The sequence below is a fragment of the Panthera uncia genome (assembly GCF_023721935.1).
Source record: "Panthera uncia isolate 11264 chromosome B2 unlocalized genomic scaffold, Puncia_PCG_1.0 HiC_scaffold_24, whole genome shotgun sequence".
Classification (NCBI taxonomy): Eukaryota; Metazoa; Chordata; class Mammalia; order Carnivora; family Felidae; genus Panthera; species Panthera uncia.
The window spans coordinates 93,567,883-93,584,023 of record NW_026057580.1 but is presented as its reverse complement, the minus strand read 5'-3'; the positions used below and the strand labels follow the sequence as shown (position 1 = coordinate 93,584,023).

Sequence of the window (16,141 nt, the reverse complement as noted above, 5' to 3'; positions counted from 1 at the left end):
TTTATGTAGGAGTTATATCAATAAATCTGTGTAAAATGAGCAGTAAACTAAATGTTTGCTCTACATTATTGGGTGTCAGCAGCTGTGATAAGCATCCTACACACACTTTTTCACTTTCTCCTCATGACCCCTGAGTTGGTTAGTAATCTCGTTTTCCAGGTTAAAAACAAAAGTTAAACCCAAAGAAACTAAGTAAATGTGCGTGAATACAAAGCTAAGGGGAAGAATGGGTATTCAGCCCAAGGTCTAACTTTAAAAAAAATTTTTTTTTTAACGTTTATTTATTTTTGGGACAGAGAGAGACAGAGCATGAACGGGGGAGGGTCAGAGAGAGGGAGACACAGAATCCAAAACAGGCTCCAGGCTCTGAGCTGTCAGCACAGAGCCCGACGCAGGGCTCGAACTCACGGACCGCGAGATCATGACCTGAGCCGAAGTCGGCCGCTCAACCGACTGAGCCACCCAGGCGCCCCTACCAAGGTCTAACTTTAAAGCCTGTGCTCTTTTCATGACTGACACCAATAGTGAAATGTGCACAAGGTGCAAAATCTGGAAGAGAATTACATAACCTTCAAGTTATTTATTTTTTTAAAAAATTGTAATGTTTATTTCTAAGAGACAGAATCAGAGCACGAGCAGCGGAGGGGCAGAGAGAGAGGGAGACACAGAATCCGAAGCAGACTCCAGGCTCTGAGCTGTCGGCACTGAGCCCGACACAGGGCTCGAACACATGAACTGTGAGATGGTGACCTGAGCCGAAGTCGGATGCTTAACCGACTGAGCCACCCAGGCACCTCGAATTTTATAAACGCAGTTTACTTTTGAGGATTGAACTCTTGTTCCTTCAAAATAAGGCAATAACGACTAATTTAAACAATCACTTTATTAAAAATAGCAAATTTCACAAGTACTCATTTAACATTTTGTTGGCACTGGCCCCTGGAAAACAAACCCGTGTGTGTACTGATTGTCTAACGTAAACTGAAGCGGGGCTGCCCCCAAAAGCCTGTGCATCATCAACTTCGAATCAACACGGGAATGAGTAAGTCTGGTGAGCTCAGAAAGGATGAACCTTCAGCCCTATTAATAACATTTTGCACAAAGCGTTTCAAGTATAACCCCCATAAGGCAACAACAGAAAGCATAGCAGCACAGCCTCTGCATCACAGTTCCTGATTAAGCCTTCAACCAGGCCTAGGCTCCAGTTATGGCGAGCGACAGCAAGGCAACTTTACTAAAAGCAGCAGTGAGAACAATCATTGCACTGGTACTTTGATTACTTTATTCCTTGTTGTGGAAGATGATTCTGCTACTGGATTCAGCTGCAAAATTAAAGAATGCCGTTTTTCTTCAAACCGCAAGAAAGCAACTGCATGTCCTTTTAGCTGGTGGACGTATTCGGGACGTCTTGTGCGTCCGCCAGATGTAGTTTTTGTCTGAATTCATCAGTTAAGATTTTCATTTTATAATGAGTACTTCTTTTAAACTTCGGGGAATTAAAAAAAATAAATTTCGGGGAATTACACTCAGGAGCTAAGGGAGAGAGGTATTGAAATAAAGGAAATATGTTTAAAGGGAAGTGTCTATGTCACTGTGAGAAACCTGGATGTGGTAAGACAATTTTTAAACGTAGTGAAGTAATTATACTATATCCAGAATTTGAAGACTTAAAAAAAAGGCACTAAATCAAGACTATGTTTCAGATTCTAATACAGCACAGGATTATTTTCACGCGGCAAGAATTATTTTCATGGTAAGGAACCGATGAGAGGCAAATATGAAAACTTACTGGATTAAACAAAAATCATTGGAGAGAACAACACCACTTTATCATCCTTGGGAAAACAATTTCTTTGTAAAAGTCAAAAATCAAATCATCATAGCTCTAAAACTTTCCCTATAATCCTGAATTATTCTTCAAGATTAGAATTAGGATGGAATTCTTGCAGAGGTTACCCCCCTCCCTTCTTATCATCATTGGCTTTCATCTTGTTCTTTCATCCATCCATACGATCCACCTGCTACCTATCTCTTCAAGACCCAATTGCAACAATGCTGTGAATACGCTGAGAACAACTAAATGCTAGCAATACGCGTATGGCAGAGGTTGCAAAAATATACAGACATGAGTGCTGTCATCAGAGCCATTGCCATCCAGTTGGAGGGCTGAAATTTAACACATATAAAAATCAACAGATAGTGAAATAAGGCAGAATGCTAGTTGGAGGTATAAATAAAATGCTTTATGAGAGTGGTCAGCTTCGGTGTTACTCGATAGGGGAAAGGGGGGAGGCCAGAGCAGCGCTAGGTAGAAAGCACAACCTGAACAAAGGCATTACGGTGAGCATGAAAATGATGTGTTCTTAGACGCCAGAGAACCAGCTTAGTGGGAATGAAAAATATAACAGGATACGTAGGCTGTGATTATATTATTGAGAGCTGTTAAAAAGTCTAACATGGTAAAAAACTTGGTCTGAAATAGGAATGGCAAGAAGACAGTGATGTTTTTAAGAAGACTAATTTATTTAGTGTCATTCTCTAAAGTTTACAGCAGCACTGTCCAAAAGAAATATAATGCAAGCCACAGGTATAATTTTTAAAATATATTTTATTCACACCAATATATAAAAAAGCTATCATTTCAGCATGCAATCATAAAAAATATTGAGACATTTTACATTATTTTTTTCATACTAAATCTTTGAAATCAGGTGTAAAAATTATACTTTTAGCACATTTCAATCCATATTAGCCACGTTTTGTGTGCTCAGTAGCTACGTGGCTAGTGGCTGCCATATTGGACAGTGCATCTCCAGAGCTGGAACAGAAATTTGAAAGGTTATGGAGTAAAGGGATGAGGGTAGGGGATGAAGGAAAAATAAAAGGCAGAACTGATGATGCCTGACAACTAAATGTAATCAAGAAGTGGCAAATCATTTCATGTCAATGTCCCGGCTCAATGGCAGATAGTGCCATGACTGAGTAGCAATGTCTGGTCTAACCATAGAAGGGATTTAAATAATCTTTGGAGACTGAAAATAACAGAGGCTACTGATGACAGAGAAGGAAATTAGGAGGAGTATGAATATAGAGAGAACATTTATTGCAAATGAGGAAACTACATTTGCCTCAAAGCTACACACTTGCTTCCCAAGATCTGAAACCAAACAACCTAGAGCCCATGCTCTTGTGTTCCGTCATGTTGCCTCGTTTAACTGTGGTGGTTGAATCAGGCAAAGTGGTGAGATAAATGAGTCTAAATGTTTAACAAAAACTCAGATAAGAGGATAGGAGATACTGACATGTCACAAGCATAGAAAGAGTACAAAGCATAGAATATGAAGCTCAAAATGAGTATAAAGAAAAGAAAAAAGCACCAGGCACTACTACTAAGAGAAGCCCCCTAATTAACTCATATCTTATCCCCATGTTCAAGTCTTTCTTGGCAAGGATATGTTACATTAATGTTTCCCCAGTTTATGTGGCTTCTCAAAAACCTTATTTTCTTCATCTGTAAAATGGGAAGTATAACACCACCTACTTATAAGGGTAGGACCAAATGAGAAAATGCAGGTAAGGCCCTTCATAAAATACTTGGCAATTAGTAAGTACTCAATTAAGATTAACTATTAATCGTTATCACTGGATTTGCATATACTTATTTCTTCATTGTTACTGTATAGTTTAGCAAGTAGTAACAGTACCTGTTACAACAATAATAGTAATTTATGTATATATAAATAAATATAAATATAAATATAAATATAAATATATATATATATATATATTAGTTTAGAAAAACTAGATAATTGCTCCATCATTATATGCAGCAATTATCCCATATTACAGAGGACACTCTGAGATGTTAAACAATTTACCCAAGGTTAATTAGCAAAATTATCAAAACCAAATTTCAAAAATCAAATGTCTTGACCCTACAACCAGTATCCTTTTTGGTATCTCATTATTTAGTTCAGAAGGATGTCATACCTCTCAAATTATTTTATAGGCAGGATCATTTCTCATTGTTCTTTATCTCACGTTGTGCCTAGGACTATGTCCAAAAATACGTTTTGAAAAGTTCCTGAAATAATTGCTCCAAATTGTAATGTCAAAACCTGAATATTTTACACACGCCTTGGTGATTTCTTTTAAGCTCCTCCTATAATACACCTTGTATATGCATCTGAAGTATTCTATGTAATGACAGGAAACTAAGCATGGCATATTATGTCTGCATATCCAACTGCTATTTAACTTAAGAATCTAAGATTTGAGATAATTTCTACGGCAACTAACCCAATCCTCAATTCCCTTGGTTGATTTTTAAAAATCTGTTTTAAAAATCCAAAAACAGTACAAAGCAAAGCAGAACAAATGAGAAACAAACAAAATTGTAGCATACAAAACAACTAAAAATTCCATTTGGAAACCCAAGGAGAAGAGAAATGGCCCCAGTAAATCATCATGGGTGTCTTTGTTCATTGATTGAGGTATTCACCAGAAGTTATAATTTGTAAACTTTTCACTGTTGATATTAGGCAAAAGGATACATGGAAGAATTCAATTCTTCTAACTGTAACACAAAGAAACAAATTTAATTTCAATTTTTATGGGAAAAATATCTTAAGTAGATAATTGTTTACACATTTTAAAGTAAGCTGGTTTTCATTTAAGCTTTCTCTAAACGAAAAAATAAAATATTGAAAAAAACTTCCCAAAAATTTCCAGCTTGGGAAATTCACTTATGCAAAATAATTATAAAGTAGCTTTAGCATTTATTAAACACAAATATGAGAAGAGAATTAAACCAGGTAAGGAAAACTAGAGTTCTATAAGGATTCTTAAAACCATGAACAATTATAATCATCTCTAATAGTTTTTTTTAAAAGTTGCCATTTTCATGATCAAAATCTTAAAAATCTTTGTGGATTACAAAAAGACTTCACATATCATTCAGTTTTCAGTATGTGGTAGAGTTAATCACACCTGTTTTACAGAGGGAAAAATCAAAGTTACAGAAATGTTAACTACATTGACAAAGTTACACAGATATAACTGAAATGCAAACCCCAGACTAAACAAAGGCTTTCTGGTTTCAAATTTGGTCTTCTCACTACTCCACAGTCACTTTCCTAAATGTAATGCAAATTAAGCTTCTATTTCTTAAGAGGACCCGGTAAAAGGAAATACTTGCGAGGCTAAACATACATAGTCGGTGTGAAATAAAACACACAGGCTTGAAACTTTAAAAGTATAGGCATACAATTTCTCTCACATTTACTTACTCAAAGGATAAAGAAAAGCAACAGAATTAATCCTTTTTTGTCATTAGTAAATATGTAAACTATTCCAAAACTGAAGAACACTGAATTCAATTTTTCTTTATTTTTACTCCAAAAAAGGTTTAAAGAAGCCAATTTAATTAATACCTCTCAGTGTAAGAATCATAATAGTTACACACAGAATTACGTCCTCCCAAAAGACGTACATTTTAGTTCTAACCCCCAATACCTCAGAATGTGAGTGTATTTGGAGACAGGGTCTTACAAAGAGGTAGGAAGTTAAGATGAGGTCAATAAGGACTAGTGTCTTTAAAAGAAGGGGAAATTTGGACATAGGCACCCACTCATAAAAGGAAAATGCCATGGAAAGATGAAGGCAGTCATCTACAAGCCAAGGAGAGGGGCCTCAGAAGACACCGACCCTGCCAACACCTTGCTCACTAACTCTGGGCCTCCAGAGCTGTGAGAAATAAATTCCAGGTGTACCCAGTCTAAGGCACTGTGTTATGGCAGCTTTAGCAAGCTAATACACAGAGCAATGCACTAAATGATCTGAAACATACATATAGTTCTGTATATAACATAACTAACCACCACCTACCTGAGTAAATAACACAAAACGTATTTAATCATGTCAGGACCACCTTATACATTAAGATCGTATCATATATGTACAGAAGTGAATCTTTCACTTCTAGATTTCCCAGCATTCTCAAAATGTATGCTTAGATATAAATGTGACAATTTCTTTGAAATATGTTTCCCTAAAAAAGAGTAGGACACGACATGTATGAAACTTGAAAATACTACACTAAGTGAAAGAACACAGACATAATAGCCACATATTGTGTGATTCTCTTTATATGAAATATCCAGAATAGGCAAATCTGTACAGACAGAGAGGAGATTAGAGGCCACTAAGGGATGAAGAGGAGGGAGAATTGAGAGGTACAGGGTTTCTTTTTTGGGGTGATAAAAATGTTCTGGAATTAAACAGTGGGCATGTCTGCAAAACACTGTGAACACACTGAAAACCACTAAACGGTATACTTCAACACGACTAAAACAATGAACTTTCTTTCAATAAAAATTTTTGATTAAAGAAAGAATGAAGAAATATATACAAATCCTTTTATAAGTTTATATAAAAGAATTATAGTATATAAAAGAATTATACTCACATCAGACAGAAGCCTGTCCAGATTGGAGTCACTGGCTGTTTTTCTCTTATCCTCAGGAAGTTCCTCTAACTCCCCATAGAGCTCCAAATTCAAACGAGCTAATTTCTCCTGCATTCCCCGAACATGTTCCATCTGTTCAATGGAACATTCATTTCCTGGGGGAACATCCCAGAACATTAATAAAGATTAGGACAGTTCAAACTAACTGCCTTGAGGAAAAACTTGTAAATTCAAGGTACTCACAAGAAAGTTTTCGTTCTGTTGTAAATTACAGTGTTAATGACTGCCTATTTTCTGTGTATAATACACAAATCGAATTTCTGACCAGGAAAGCAATAATCTAAGAAATGACTGTGGGTACTGAGAAAATCGGATTGGAAAGATTTTCTTTAAAAAAACAAAATCATCAGGGCGTCTGGTCTGTGGAGCCTGTGACTCTTGGTCTTGAGGTTGTGAGTATGAGCCCCACAGTGGGTGTGGAGATTGCTTGAAAATCAAATCTTTTAAAAATTTAAAACAACAAAGCAAAACAAAAACCCCAAAACCCAAATCATCCCTTAGGTAAAGAAAATTCTTTTTTCAATAGTAACATCATTTCTAGAAGCAATAGCATCATCTAATCATGTTCAATCTGACCCAACGTCCTATTATAATGAGTGAACTTGAACATCCTGTAAGAACTTCAACCATGAATCATTTTGCCACCAATTATTCCTTTAATAAATATAAATGAGGAACACCTGGGTGGCTCAGTCGGTTAAGCATCTGACTCTTGATTTTGGCTCAGGTCATGATCTCACAGTTGGTGAGTTCAAGCTGTGCGTCGGGTTCCACTCTGACAGTGCAGAGCCTGCTTGGGATTCTCTCTCTCCCCTTCTCTCTGTGTCCCTCCCTCCCCCCATCAAAAATAAATAAACTCTGAAAAAAGAAATATAGATGAAAATATTTATGAAACATGAAGAATGTTATGAAGCATGAGAAACAGAATGTAGTATTTTCAGTCGTATGCTCTAATGTAAGTGCAAGACAACTTAATTGCTAAAGGACAGGTCTTACGTTACTTACTGAGTAGAGTTCTCTGAGGTGGCATTACCTGCTCAGGGCAACTAAAATATATACAGTAATATTACATATTTTCATATAGTTTAAGTATAGCCTCTACAAAAAAAAGCCTCTGATACTAAAAATTTTTTCTAAAACACCTTGGTTTTCTCAAAAGTATACTGTAGTTCAGCTAAAGCTGAAGTATGTATCTTGAATCAGTATGAATTTATGTAAATTATATTATAATTTCCCCAGGCTAGATTTGTATCATCTTCATAGATTGACAACATTAAATTATGTTGACTAATAATTTTGAAGCTAGTTACAGCTCTTTAAAAATCATCCTTTCTTTATAGAAAATCTCTCATATTTCCTCTATTTTAATGATGTTTTCTAACAATTAGTAACCTGGAAGATCGAGTGGGAGAAATACCTCAAGAGAGAAAGGCGTGTGTGTTTGTGTGTGTGTGTGTGTGTGTGTGTGTGTACTGGCATACATATAAATGTATCAATATATAACATATATATAGAAAAAGAGAGTGAGAAAAGTAGGGAGGAGGACAATATAAATCTATAAAGTAGAAATCACAAGGAATCCAGGTGATCTAACATGAGAACAATAGAAGCTCCAAAAGGATAAAAAGGAACAGATGGAAAAATAAATTAACAACAGAAATAATGTTCCTTCAGATGAAAATGAGTTGGCAGATATGAAGGGCTCACTGATTCTCAGGCAAAATTGATGAAAAAACATAAGGAAAAAAAAAACTTTCAAACATCGAGACAGAAAAAAATTACCTATTAAGAAAGAATTCAACGGGCAATCCACCTTGTATCTACAATACTTCTAGATAGCAAACTGACAAATAACAGAGAGTGACTTCAATCCAAGAAAACAAGCTACATAAGAGTAGGGGCAGAGGGTCGCCTGGGTGGCTCAGTTGGTTAAGCATCCAACTTTGGCTCAGGTCATGATCTCACGGTTCGTGAGTTTGAGCCCCATGTCAGACTCTGTGCTGACAGCTCGGAGCCTGGAGCCTGCTTCAGATTCTGTGTCTCCCTCTCTCTCTGCCCCTCCCCCACTCATGCTCTGTTTCTGTCTTTCAAAAATAAATAAACATTAAAAAAAATTTTTAAAAAAGGGGGGGGCAGAAAGGGTGTTGGCAAGAAAGCAAAGAAGTGATTCAAAGATTAAATCTCAGGTATGGGAGAGAAGAGAGAAGGGAAAGTGAAAGTGTTCTAAAGATACCATCTAAACTGGGTCAAGGTAAAGCAAGGAGGTAGAGATATAATAAAATATCTCTGTGAAATAAATGTTTTTCATGTCTTCTTTTCAAATTAATAGTCTAACCAAGACTGGAAACCCAGAAACTATAAGAAAAGATAAAACATATTTCAGTATTCAAAACTTTTACAAGGTTAAATATACCATAAAGTCCACAAACATACTAAATTTGGTTAAAAAAAAAACAAAAACAAAAAAGCCAAAATACAGCAGTTGGAGTGGTTAGTATCCAAAATATACAAAGGGCTCTTAGCAATTGGCAACACCACCACCAACAAAAGGATAAATAACCAAACAGAAAACTGGGTAAAGGTCCTGAAAAGAGCAATTCGACTTCTTAACATGTACAAACTCAACAGTAATAAAAGAAATATCACCTCATACCAACAGTCTGGCAAAATTAAAAGGCTAGTAATACCTATTTCTGGTTGGATTCAGAGAAAAGAGTTCTTTCATAAACTGTGAATGAAAACTAGAAGGGCAATAGCTTTTTTGGAAGGCAATCTGGATACCTGTACTAAAATCAGAATTACTGCTTGGACCCACTAATCCCACTCATGGTAATCCATCCCAAAGAAATAAAAGCACTGACATACATATGTATGTAAAGAGATGTTCACTACACCGTTATGTTTAGGGGCTCAAAAATGGAAACAAAGTAAATGCCCTTCAACAGAGAAATGGTTGAATAAACTGCGGTATATTCACAACTTGGAATATTATGTAGCCATTGGAAAAAAAGAATGAATTAGGGGTGTCTGGGTGATTTAGTTGGTTAAGCGTCCAACTCTTAATCTCAGCTCAGGTCTTGATTAATCTCAGCTCAGGTTGTGAGTTCAGGCCCTACGCTGGGCTCCACACTGGGCACGGAGCCTACTTAATTAAAAAAAAAAAAGAAAAGAAAAGTTAAAAAAAGAATAAATTAGAGCTATACCAGGTGACCAGGAGGGATTTTCATTAGATATTCTTTAGTGAGGAAAGCAAGAGGGGGACAAGTACATATAAGATACAATTTGTATAAAACAATGAAAACTAAAATCTTTGTGTATGTTTATGTATATATTTGTGCCATAACCTAGAGAAAAATATGAAAAGATATACACCTGGTTCTTAACGTGGTTATCTAGCTGGAGTGGGGGGAGGTGGAGCCAAGAGAGGGTGTGGTCAGGGAGGGGATAAGAAGCCAAGGAACTCCATGACGAGATACCACCTCACACCTGTCAGAACAGCTAAACTTGACAACTCAGGAAGCAACAGATGTTGCCAAGGATGCAGAGAAAGGGACACTTTTGCACCGCTGGTGGGAATGCAAACTGGTGCAGACACTCTGGAAAACAGTATGAAGGTTCCTCAAAAAATTAAAAATAGAACTACCCTACGACCCAGCAATTACACTACTAGGTATTTATCCAAAGGACAAAGATGCTGATTCGAAGGGGTACATGCACCCAGATGTTTGTAGCGGCACTATCAACAACAGCCAAATTATGGAAAGAGCCCAAATGTCCATTGACCGATGAATGGATAAAAAAGATGTGGTATATATACACAATGGAATATTACTCTGTGCTCAAAAAGAATGAAATCTTGCCATCTGCAACAATGTGCACGGAACTAGAGTGTATTATGCTAAGTGAAATAAGTCAGTCAGAGAAAGACAAATATATGATTGACTCATATGTGGAATTTAAGAAACAAAGCAGATGAACATAGAGGAAAAATAAAAACAGGGGGAGGCAAACCATAAGAGACTCTTAAATACAGAGAATAAACTGAAGGTTGCTGGAGGGGTGTTGGGGGTGGTGGGCTAAATGAGTGACGGGCATTAAAGAGGGCACTTATTGGGATGAGCACTGGGCATTATATGTAAGGGATGAATCACTAAATTCTATTCCTGAAACCAATACTACACTATATGTTAACTAGAATTTAAATTAATTAAAAAAGGAAGAAAAAAAATAAACCAAGGAATAAAGAGGTACGGGAGGAAAGGATAGCACTTCAAAAAACCAGTATGTATGTTGATGACATTTATGCATTCATGTGAAATTCTGTACGTGTGCATTCAATAATTTTCAAATTGCTTTAAAAAATACAGGGATATAATTTTATCAGAGAAGGGTTATAAGGTAAGTTGCAAGCTGAACATAAAAACTTTGACCATATACTTTGTGAACTCATATACAAAAATACCTACTCAGAGATTGTTTTGTTTTGTTTTTTTAATGTTTGTTTTTGAGAGAGACAGAGAGAGAGACAGAGCATGAGAAAGGGCAGAGAGAGAGGGAGACACAGAATCCGAAGCAGGCTCCAGGCCCTGAGCTGTCAGCACAGAGCCCGACACAGGGCTCGAACCCATGAAATCGCAAGATCATGACCTAAGCCAGAGTCGGATGCTCAACTGACTGAGCCGCCCAGGCACCCCACCTACCTGGAGTTTCTAATGGAACAATCAGTTAACTGTTCTTATAGCTTCATGATTGAACAAAAACACCAGATTCTTTTAAATTTAAAATCAGGGATGGTAGGCAAGAAATAAGTTTAGGCTTAAAAGGGTAAAGAAAAATGACCTTGAGGCTTTCCCAAACTAAAATACTAAGTCTAAAATATTTAACTGATGAAGAATGTTCCTTTTATTTGTTACTTTCAGGATAGTTATTGCATAATAGCAATCCTACTTCAACATTTTTACCAACCCTCCTTTCTTACAAAAACTTTTTCATGAAATTTTAGATGACAAATTATAGTTCATGACAAACGAAACCTAGATGATTGCATTTTATGCCGATAGATTCTTTTTTTTTTTTTAATAAAAGAAAATGATATTTTTGAAAGAAATGGCAAAATAGGAGCACCTGGGTGGTTCACTCAATTGAGCATCTGACTCTTGATTTCAACTCAGGTCATGATCTCACGGTTTATGGGATCAAGCCCTGCATTGAGCTCTGCACCATCAGCAGCCTGCTTAGGATTCTTTCTCTCTCTCTCTCTCTCTCTCTCTGCCCCTCCCCTGCACATGTGTGCTCTCTCTCTCTCAAATTAAATAAATATGAAAAAATTAAAAAAAAATAAAGGAATGACAAAATAAATGCAGAAAATAGGACGCAAGCATCTGGAAAAGAAAAACAGAGAAATATCTATGGCTTGCCGAATGCTTGAAGTTTTCCGGAGTGGAAATCATTCAAAAGGCTGAGAAGCCCCCTCTCCATCTCCTGAACGTCTGAGACATCGGTGAGGAAGGAGTGCTGAATGGGAGCCGGCTGTGTGCCTTTTCCTTCTCCTCCCTGAGGTCTGGTCTTTTCTTTCATCACTCTGCAGATAGCACAATGAAAACATTAATTGCATATAGTTACCTTTATTATTTTTTTATAATGTTTTTGTAAATGTTTATTTATTTTTGAGAGAGAGAAAGAGAGCACAAGCTGGTGAGGGGCAGAGAGAGGGGGACAGAGGATCCGAAGTGGGCTCTGCGCTGACAGCAGAGAGCCCGATGTGGGGTTCAAACTTGCAAACCACAAGATCATGACCTGAGCCGAAGTCGGATGCTTAACTGACTGAGCCACCCAGGCGCCCCGGGATTTTAGTGTTTTAAATTTCTTCTTTGAACTTTTCCTGTGTTTGAATTTTTACAATAAATACAAATCATTTCTATGACAATAATAAAACCACCCTTTTAAAAAAGATAAAACCTACCATGGGGCACCTGGGTGGCTCAGCTCGTTAAGTGTCCGACTCTTGGTTTTGGCTCAAGTCATGATCTCACAGTTCATAGGTTCAAGCCCCACATCGGGCTCTGCACTGATGGTGTGGAGCCTGCTTGGGATACTCTTTCCCTCCCTCTCTCTCTGCCCCTCCCTTGCTTGCCATCTCGCTCTCTCTCAAATAAACTTAAAAAAAAAAAATATATATATATATATATATATATTTCATATATATATATGAAAACTATGAAAACACACTCAGCTTAATTAAAAAAAAAAAAACAAAACGTATTTTTTTCCCTCTTCTGGCTAGTGCATCAACTTTGTCTATGACTTTTCACACTCTGTCCTGTTTAATATGAGACAAAGTAAGGGTCTTCAAACCAGTCATTCATTTTGCATGTGCTAATACCCTACACACTATACCCTTCACAAATTTTTTCTAAATCACATATAATAGATGCTGCCACTGTTTTAAAAGTTAAGCCAAGAGAAAAACAAGTGTTATAAGAATTACTAGATTTAGTATTTACGTTGGCAGCGTTTTGCTGTGATAATCTGAAAGAAATGAATTCACCTTTTTAACTTTGGTCGCTGGGAAGTTGACTGTGATGCAGGATTTGAAAACCCTGTGCTTTTACTAACTGGAATGGCATTTTTTTTGGCATTAACAGCCTGAGTAGAGTGGGCACTAAAAGACTTAGGACTCCGCCTCTTCAGTTTCCGCTCCTCCATTGTTTTAAGTTCCTTATTGCACCACGGCCAGCTTCTTATGACCTAAGGAAATAGAGCAAAATTATACACATATGCTAGAATATGTGAAAGTGAAAGGGTTTTAAAGACCCACTTCATAGGCTTAAAGAGGATTGAGAATTTCAGAGCTCATTAGATAAAGTTAAAATAAGGATCCCTTAAGTTTAACCTACGGTGCTATGTACACAGAAGCTCTAAGCAAAATGGACTGGTAGACAAAAATGTTTTCCATCATTTTCTGTATTCACGCATCCACAAATATTTACTCTTTTCCACTTGCCAGGCACTATTCTGGATATTGGGAAGATGATAGTGAACAAGACAAAGTCCCTGTTCTCAAAGAGCCTACATGATAGAAGGGAAAGAATGCATCAAAAAAGAAACAAAATAGCCATGTGATAGATATTCCCAGCCTGACTCAAGCTCTAGGTGGTCTTTAGATCTCCCTGCTAAAATTTATTCTTCGAAGAATAACAGACGTATAATTGACAGGGGGTATTTGCATTTTAACTAATAACTAGAAACCTTATAGCAACTACCAAGCACAAACTCAGTGTCTGCCTAGGGATAATACTGATTCTGGTTCTTCGATTGAGTGAAGTTCTATAAAATTAAACTCGTTCCATGACTATTCTGAATATACTTTCTTTACCTATTTCCAATGATACATGAAACTGTATATGTTTGTTTAGTTTTGCTAGTATCAGAAAAGTTACACTATGAAGTTCTAGCTGGCCCTTCCATACAGAGTATGTGTAAGGTCTTCTGTTTATCCAATAATTTCCCCTTATTTCATGTATTAACTACCTTTATCTTCCTTACAGCCATCCATCGAAAAATATCCTTCTACATTTTTACTTATGCATACTATTAAATTGTTCTTAAATATATTGCTTCCTATATCATGAGATGAGAAATTTACATGGCTATTTACCTCATCAGATTGCAAAGTGCTTTAGCACTATTAAGCTTTTTGTGTACATGGTGTTGAATGTAATCATGCTACGGCCACTCAAAAAGATTCAAATCCACTGATGTCACTCTTAAAATAATTACTTAAAAATTTTAACTAAAACAGATTTTTTTTGCCATTGTCTAAACTCAGTACCACCAGCACTGGAATTTAAACCATTTCAGCTCAGTTGGCTCAGGCTGACCCTAGACAATCACAACTGGATTTATATATAATACCTCCAAAGAAGCAAAAGTTTTAAAGGAAAGGTTCTAATGATCAGTCTCTAATCCCAGATACCAAGTGTAAATCCATTCAAATCTTGGCTAACAATTTTTCCTTTAAGAAGAATTTTCAGTAACACAACAGACACTTTGGGTTGTTTCGACATGAACACAAATTAAATGGAATTTTAATAAACAGCTGAAGAGAGACAATGGGGCATCAGTTCTCCAAAGAGACAAGCATCTGTTTAAACGTGTGATACACATAAACACATGAACCTTCTAATTTAATGATGCTAATAGACCATTTGGTGATACAGGAAAAAGAAAAGGTAGTAAAGCAATTCAAATAAATCAACAGTGGTCTAAACTATGATATTCTGAGGGGCCAGGACTGGAAATGTATCCGCTTTTGGAAGGCAAGCCGCCGGTACAACAAGCAGCAAGGAACCATTTAGAGAAGAGGGCCTTCGCAGTTACTCACTCACTGAGTGCCAGGAACCCACAGCCTTCAAGAAGGACTAGGAGTCCCTCTTGACTTCACCTTATTCTCCTTCCCCAATCAGCCAACACGGTGACCCTTCACCTCCCAGAATTGAGCGGTGGATAGAGTGGGTGGTGGAAGGGGCCTAAAGGGGACAATGCGGAAGCGCCTTTGGTTCCACTTCATACCTGAGGAAGGAGAGGATCGGAATCCTCTTCCTCAACCTGCAAAGACTCCGGAGTCTCCGAAGCCACCGCCGCAGCTGCAGCCTCCGACGCTACTGCTGCAGCTAGAGCCGGGGTCACATCCCGGACCCAGCGCCACCACAGTTCCCTTTGTTTACGGAAGTGACGCAAGGAGGCGGAACCTCCGTGCCCGCCCTTTCCCGCCCCCCCCCCCCACCCCCATCCCGGCGGGAGCCTCGCCTCTTCCTGCCACTCCAGTACAGCTCCCGTCTCCGCCTTTGGCACCGCATTGCTTCTACTGTCCTGCTCTTAGCTGTATTTTAGGCGGACGTGGAAACAAAGACCCATAGTTGGACTTTTATTTTGGGTTCTGTGGCCCACAAGCACTGAGGAATAGGCTTGGCAGTGGAAGCAGGCACGGGAGACGCAGTGCGCTTCGCGGAAGCTGTCCCGCCCCCTGGCTCAACGTCGGCTCCCACGCACTACAATTCCCAGCATGCCATTCGAGCAAGAGCGGAGGCGGAACCGGAGTGTCGTCATAGCAACTGAATCAACTACCTCGCGGAGACTTCTCAAGGTAAGGTTTGGAAGGCGCCATGAAAAACCGTGATTCTGGGGGCGCCTGGGTGGCGCAGTCGGTTAAGCGTCCGACTTCAGCCAGGTCACGATCTCACGGTCCGTGAGTTCGAGCCCCGCGTCAGGCTCTGGGCTGATGGCTCAGAGCCTGGAGCCTGTTTCCGATTCTGTGTCTCCCTCTCTCTCTGTCCCTCCCCCATTCATGCTCTGTCTCTCTCTGTCCCAAAAATAAATAAATAAACGTTGAAAAAAAAAAATAAAAAAAAAAAAAAAAGAAAAACCGTGATTCTGTTTAATGACACCATGCCAAGCCCCTAAATGAGATTCTATTTCTGTTAATAACTACTCTGTTCAGACCCTGTACAGGCGTTATGTCCCATCCTCACTACAATTCCATGAGGTAGGTGGTGCCCTCTTTTTAGATGTGAGGACTTTGACACTCAAAAAAGCTAATAAATGCACGTTTCTCGT

The 16,141-nt window shown here is 38.0% G+C and overlaps 1 protein-coding gene and 1 long non-coding RNA gene across 3 annotated transcripts in view; one reads left to right on the top strand and one right to left on the bottom strand.

Moving 5' to 3' along the window:
* Window positions 1–983: 983 nt before the first annotated feature.
* Window positions 984–15,273, bottom strand: CCDC28A (coiled-coil domain containing 28A). The gene is made up of 6 exons (XM_049654456.1): window positions 15,098–15,273; window positions 13,074–13,273; window positions 11,944–12,107; window positions 6,467–6,621; window positions 4,554–4,576; window positions 984–1,436 (listed from the first exon to the last, which is right to left on the bottom strand). The coding sequence occupies exons 2-6, from the start codon at window positions 13,229–13,231 to the stop codon at window positions 1,382–1,384; spliced, it is 555 nt and encodes a 184-aa protein (XP_049510413.1). The 5' UTR covers window positions 13,232–13,273; window positions 15,098–15,273; the 3' UTR covers window positions 984–1,381.
* Window positions 15,274–15,310: 37 nt separating this feature from the next.
* The window catches only part of LOC125938964 (uncharacterized), a 35,174-nt gene continuing 34,343 nt past the window's right edge, over window positions 15,311–16,141 (top strand). For both annotated transcript variants that reach the window (XR_007462873.1, XR_007462872.1), the window contains exon 1: window positions 15,311–15,671. This is a non-coding gene — a long non-coding RNA (uncharacterized LOC125938964). The remainder of the gene's footprint in view (window positions 15,672–16,141) is intronic.